The 6,986-nt window shown below is 39.2% G+C and overlaps 2 protein-coding genes across 3 annotated transcripts in view; both read right to left on the reverse strand.

Annotated features, from left to right (window-relative positions):
• Positions 1-1,562, reverse strand: part of LOC104949678 (ralA-binding protein 1-like) — an 8,332-nt gene extending 6,770 nt beyond the window's left edge. Inside the window, exon 1 of the mRNA XM_010776073.1 lies at positions 1,558-1,562. The gene's annotated coding sequence lies outside the window, so the exon portion shown is untranslated. The remainder of the gene's footprint in view (positions 1-1,557) is intronic.
• twsg1a (twisted gastrulation BMP signaling modulator 1a) overlaps positions 914-6,986 on the reverse strand; it is a 16,367-nt gene continuing 10,294 nt past the window's right edge. For both annotated transcript variants that reach the window (XM_010776068.1, XM_010776067.1), the window contains exons 4-5: positions 3,172-3,429; positions 914-1,386 (exon numbers count right to left, since the gene is read on the reverse strand). In XM_010776068.1, coding sequence (XP_010774370.1) covers positions 1,205-1,386; positions 3,172-3,429 — 440 coding nt within the window. In that variant the 3' untranslated portion in view covers positions 914-1,204. The remainder of the gene's footprint in view (positions 1,387-3,171; positions 3,430-6,986) is intronic.

The raw sequence follows: 6,986 nt of genomic DNA on the forward strand, positions 1-6,986 counted from the left end.
GCTAAACTGTATTTGTATGTCAGTTAACTGTTGTTTTACAGTAGCGAGTGAAAATTGAAACATTTCATACACAATATCCTGCCTTCATGCGACTTTGCTGACCTACCTTGGTTCTCTCGCCACAAATGTATAGTCTATGTAGGTTTCCTTAACCCAGAATAATCTGGAATTAATGAAGAATGTTTAGGCTGTGGTCTCATTTTGATCTTAACCACAAGTGTGATGTTATACAAGCCTGCGTACAAGAGAAACTGTCAAACAATGTTTTGAAAAGCAGCTATCATCTAAATTTGGTGAAACCACGTGCTATTCTGAACCATCTGTACTTTCCCAAACTCTGCGGTTACACTCTGTACCCTGGTGGTCATCCGGACACATGAAACACATTAGTGCTCTGATCTTTGTTGGCACCATCTGCTCCAAACCCACAGCTGCAATGGCAAAATGAGGTCGTGATTCAATATCATAAAAAAAAAAGCAAACAAGGTCTCATTGTGCGGCCGGCACATTGGTCCGTGCAAACTGCAGTTGAATGCCAATTGGGAACAGAATCAGTGATTGGGCACCCTGCTGCCTTTTGAGAACGCACGGGCATCACAAAGAGCATTTGTGTGTGAGGGATTGGCATCGGTAAACGCTCCCTTTCCCCTCCGCTTGCATGCGACGGTCTGTGAGCAGCTGAACACCTGTGGAGCAGAATGGTATAATAACAACTTTGTTTCCCCAGGAAATGATGCGTTTCCTGACTCGGGCAACACTAGGCTAAGATTAGAGCCGGAGACATGCAACTAGGGAGGACAAACATTTACTATTCCACTGATGCATTTTTAGTTTTCACCTCTTTTAAAGCAAATATACTGAAAGGAAGAAGATATTCTAAGATCAGCTACCTCTGTGACACAAAACAGATCCATGTCACCAAACGTTTCTTTATTTGGCACGAGACTGGGATTTAGCAGACCATAATTGTAAAAATACGTTATTCATATACACCTCTAGTAAAAAACACTATTGAAAACATATCTAAAAATATACAGTGAAACATAACAGCAGAATAAAAACACTTTCGCAGGGTTTGCAGGAGGGGGTGAAAGGGGTATTTTACAAGGTAACGGAGGAATGCTAACACATAACAGTCATAGTTTCCTCTGCCCTCAGTCCTCTGGTATGGCCCACACATTTGGTACCAAGATGTGCCAACACTTCAGAAGAGACAGTTCATGCACTTCACAGCCTTGCTGCCGTAGTCCACGCACTCCGGTCCGATGCACTGGCAGCAGGCGTTGTGAAACCAGCGGTACTTGGATCCTCCCATTGACTCACAGTATAGTTTACACTGACGGATAGACACGCAGTCGTCAAAGTAGACCACCGTGCACATGTTTTCTGAAATAAAACATACAGGGAAAGAAAAAAACACATGAGACACAAATCCAGTAAAGTTTTAGTTTACAATAATTACCTTTAACCCTAAATGTTGCTACTTTTACTTCAGGGGGAAATTAATTTGCTGTGAATAAGTATGACCATATGTGCGGGTGAGTTTAATGAGTTAACTTCTCTGCTCGGTGGGAAAAATAAAGAGTGTGTCTTCAGGAGGCAGACAGCCAAAACACCCACAAATGAAAATAAAGAAAATGGCAGCGGAACAACACTTTTAACCCAGTTACAAATCCCTGAACTTGAGGTCTTCTTGGCAGCCATGTCCCCTCTGAAATGATGAGAACCTGATCCACCCTAAACTGTTCTCAGCTCAAGACTTTGTGCAGTGCTTCAGCTCTGAGCAAGGCCTGAGTTTATTACCACAGGTCTCAGTGAGTGTGCAGAATGCAAATGGAGAATTTGACTGGACCTGACAGGACCAGAGAACTATTTAATAATAAAGAATGTGAGCAGAGCACGCTATTCCTGATGTATAACTTATTCAGAAACGGTAAGAGTGTGAGGGGCTCTGAACAAAATCATTTTAACAAAATCATAATTCTTTGATACAGATCCTCTGAGACGAGAATTATAATGCAAATATTATCACGTTCTCCTATAATCGTAATTGCAATATCAGTCAAACTAATTGTTATTATTTACTTTTTTCCAAATTGTGCAGCCACACAGCAAATCGCTAAAAATGTCTGTACTATTATTATTCAGGTCAATCGAACGTAATGGATGGTTTCTCTCCAATAGGGCTGCAACTAGCAATCATTGTGAATCATTTTAGTTGGTAATTACATGTAGATTAGTGTTTGCCTGTTAGAAAGCCAACCACAATTTAACAAGCCCAAGTGAGCAACAGTCTAGAACTTCATTTGAGCTTTTTTTCCCATCAAAACTGATCCACTTAATCAAAGGGTCTCTCAGAAAGGTATGACATTTTCGTAGCAGCCAATAGGGCTTGAGTTCATGTAAGGAACAAATACAAGTAGATGATGATAACAAAAAAGTAATAATTATATAGCAGTATGGCAACTTTCAGTGAAAAATGTATATATATATTATCATTGAAAAATAAATTCATTAAACACATTGTCATTACAGTCAGTGCAGCGCTTGAGTAAACACTTCCCACTGCAGGTACTATTTTAGGGCCTTTAAATTGACCAAGCTATCTTTGGACTTTACAGTGAAAAAACTGAATCTCAAACTTCCAATAAAGATGGATGTTCAGTTTATCGGTTAATTTGGACAAAATAAGGATTTTTCAGAGGTCTTGTCTAGGCCAATAGGGTTGAGGTTATGTAAGGAACAAATACAAGTAGATCAAGATAACAAAAAAATAGATATTTATATAGGAGTATGGCAACTTTCAGTGATAAACGAATATATATTTTATCATTGGAAAAATAAATGTATTAAAACATTTGAAATGTCCATTTGAAATGCACTGCGCTCAAAGTTGTCACAGTAAATACAACGCTTGAGTAAATACTTCACACAGAAGGTCAAGCATCTATTTTAGATCCTTCAAATTGACTACATCTTTGGACTTTACACAGAAAAAACTGAATCTCAATCTTCCAATAAAGATGGATGTTGGTGAAATAGTCCTTCAGAGGACCCTGTTACGGTCCTTTTGTACAGTCTTAAACCTTTCCTTAGAATATTTTATGAATTGTAAGGTGTCCTTGGGTGCTTTGAAAGGCGCCTCTAAATAGAATGAATTATTATTATTACCTTGAGAGTCGTAGCTGGCGTGGATGCTGTTGGCGGGAACAGAGACGTTCTGGTGCGGGTCGAGCGACTCGAGGAAGGAGACCATGTTCTCGTGATGGGAGAGCTCCTCGGCCACGGGGAAGGAGACCACCATCATGTTGATCGGAGCCTCTCCTTCGGTGAGGGCGCGGAACAGCGAGGGGATCGGGCGGTGCAGCTCCTCCACCGTGCTCTTCGACGTGGCCGGGGTGTCGCTGTAGTTCTTCGGGTTACACATCCCTGACAGGAGGAGATGGAGGGGGAGAATTAAAGATAGGTTCAAAGACATATCAAAATAAATTCCTGTCTCTATTGAGCCATGCAAAAAGTTGAGTTTGCACAGGTTTTGGATGTACAGTATTTGAGTTGTCTCGAAAACAAAAATGGAAAAGCAAAAGAAATGGGGAGAATTATAAGGAAAAAAGCATTTCAATTAAATCAATTATATTAGGTACAAAACAATAAAAAAATAGGTAGGAGTGAGAAATTAATATGCAATTAAAATGAATGCTTATAATTATTATTGTATTCTCTATTTGTATTTATATTTCAATTTACTGTATGTCAACATTTTTCTTTACTTATTTATTCTTTTATTTTTTGCCCTTTATTTTACCACATATATTTTCTTATTCATTAACAGATTTTTTATATTTTTGGCACTGCTGTGACTCCATAATATTGCGTCATGATAAAAGTATTATCAAGATATTTTTAAACAATTTACAGTCGATTTGGGTCCTCTGCAATTTCGCCTATATCCAAGATTTTATAAATACAGAGGTCATGAGTTAAAGTTCTTCCACGGCAGAAACACAACCTAAGACAAAGACCCCTACCAAACTCTTAGATTTTAGCTTAGAGGTGGAGATCTTAAAATGTGGGTGAATAAATCCCCAACTATGTTAAAGTCTAAATACAGCTAGAGGTTGTATTTGTATCTTGTAAATTGACTGAACTGACCCTTGTATCACATTGACGACAGCTAAATGGTTTCACACATGATTTCAACTCACAGAGGCAGGTTTTGTAAAAACCACACAGCTGTCATGAATATCTCGTCTCAATTAAGATCCTTTTAACACTTCATTTAATTTAAAAAATACAGTAGTAGCCCCACATCCTCTGATAGGATCTTTGTACACCTTCAAATGAGTCAAAGTGAATTACGACTAATGGGTAAATCATTTAATGGGGAACGGAGTTTGACAGAGGAATTGGATTACTAACGAATGCTAAAAGCAAAGCCAGAACAGCTGTTTTAGATAAAGAGTACACATGGGTCCTCCCTCCTCCTCCTCCCTTCCTCTAAAATACCCCCCCTCTCTACTCCTGCTCTAACCACTCGCAGATACACACTTCAAAGAATCCTGCTTTTGGCACAGATAACATGTTTAGAGTGGAAACTTATTTAAAGTGGTCATAAGGCTAGCGTAGTAACAGAAAACAAAAACAGAAAATCTATAAATGAGATATATTCTAGCCCAGAGCTACAGGCTGTCCTCCCGAGTGTTTTAAAAGGCTGTTCAGCTCCACCTCGGTAACATCTGTGAAGCAGCAGCCAGTTCCCTTCGCTCAGTGTCAGATCGTTGCACTTGTGTTCCACATGAAAGAGTTTTAATAAAGCCTCCGTGTCAGCACGTACAGTAATATCTGTCCGTCAAAGCTGATCTGAGAGATTTCTGGTGTAAAGGGGCGAGGTCGATGAGGGAGCCAACGGGACAGGACGCTATGATAATGTTTTTGGTTTGAAAGTCAATTAAATGGCTACATAGAGAAACTAGACAACGTGATGACACAATGAGAAAGAGATGCAGAAATGACCACAGACACACAAAACAAGACTCAATATAACCAGGACTATGAAGTGAAGCAAAACAATTACAGATGAATGTTACAACACAAGATAAATGACCACACAGACACATGGAACAACACAAAAACAGATGCAAGAAAACCACAGAGAGACTAGATGACATACTAAGCTAAACATAAATTACACTAAATGACTATCGAGATGTAGAACAACCAGAAAGAGAAGCAATAAAGAGCAGAAAGTCTCTCCAATAGACGTAAAATGGCACGCAAAAGGATGCCGAGTGAACCCAAGAAACACAACAAGGCAAATAGTTCATAAAACGGGCACACAGGGATGCCGAATGAGCAATTAAAAATTGGAAATACCACAAATAGAGACAGAATGACATGCAAAGCAATTCAAAATAAATGACTACAGACTTTTTTAAACGACCGGAAAGTTTTAGTACACTGAGATCCCCACAAACAGTTCTAACAAGGAAAATGACTAAAAATCGATGGTGCAAAAAGAGGCAGAAGGTCCACAAAAGAAAAACTAAATATGAACAATTATATGAATTTACTGAAGAGATGCAAATAACCACAGATATATGACACACAAAACAAGGGATAAACCCTAAAAAGTCAACTGTCTGGGTTCTACTGTAAACCGTGGGGGGTATTTTACACGTAACCAAGACTTAATATTTGAGTCTTCCAACACAGTTCTATTTATTTAATTAAGTATGTTCTTACTACCCTTTAAATCTGTGCCCTATCCTGACCCTCCTCTGCTGGTTTGAAGCGTTTACAGTTGAGGACTTAACAAGCCCAATGTTTTCTTGTTTCACAAATCCGGTTGTTTCGGATCTCGCTGGGTTTCTCTCCCCCACCGCACCTCGCCGGGGGGCTGAGAGTCAGAGATCATTTTTCGCGGGGTCGACCTCCTCGTCCCCTCTCTCTTCCGGCTTCCTTTACGCTTTGATCTTGTGGAGGACCTCGACGCTTCCTGTCCACATGTGCAGCTGCTGCTCAGTAGTGACACTGTTCCTTTAATTTCCTCCTGGTCTCTGCTTCGGGTTAACCTCGGCGTTGTCACTTCTCAGAGGCACCTCCATATCTGGCTCCCCTCGCCTCACACTCATCTCGTATCAGAGCAGCAACACTCAAACAAACCGCCTGCTTTCTAAACTGTCAAGAGCATTACAGCCACAGTTTCACTTTACCGAGAGAGAGTGCTCTGCGGCGGGGTGATGGAGAGGTTAACAAGACTGAAGTGTCACATGTATGGAAAGAGATTAGTGCCAGAAACGTTTTAAATATGTTGCAATCACAGAGTGATCAATTATAGGGCTCACTGCCAACTTCCTGTTATCCGTATGCAACTTTATTCAACTGTATCTAACTTCAGGTTGATTACTTGCTTATTATTTGAACTGTATACTGCAACCGGAGTAGACTTATGGAACTGTAGACATATTGGTACGGTAAATACTGCAAACATCATATATATTGTACATATGTATTTTGAATACTTGGCTTTATGTTTTTTCTGTACATTATTAAGTATATATTGAATTGTAGGAGCTATATAAATATATAACTCAATTATTCTGTGTTTTATTTATTCCTGTTAATTATATTTATTTTGCTACCTAGATTTTTATTCTTATTTTTCATTCTTACTATGCGTGCTGTTGATGCTCTGACGCCTGCATTTCCCTACGAGGATTAATAATGTTTATCTCATCTTAAGACATGAACATGATATAATTAATGAATGACAATAAGGAACATCTTTTAAACTAATACAGGGTATATTCAGAAATCCTGAAGTCAAATATAAGACCTTTTAAGACCCTTTCTATACATTTTAAGACCTCATCGCCACTTGGAGTTCTAACCGGTTACCTTGGCGACACACTTTACCTCACATTGACTATATATACAGTATGATTTGTCCTTCCTCCCTTAACTTCCACCCATTTGGACGCAGACTT

Source organism: Notothenia coriiceps, unplaced genomic scaffold (assembly GCF_000735185.1).
Source record: "Notothenia coriiceps isolate Sejong01 unplaced genomic scaffold, NC01 NC01_scaffold00016686, whole genome shotgun sequence".
Taxonomy (NCBI): Eukaryota; Metazoa; Chordata; class Actinopteri; order Perciformes; family Nototheniidae; genus Notothenia; species Notothenia coriiceps.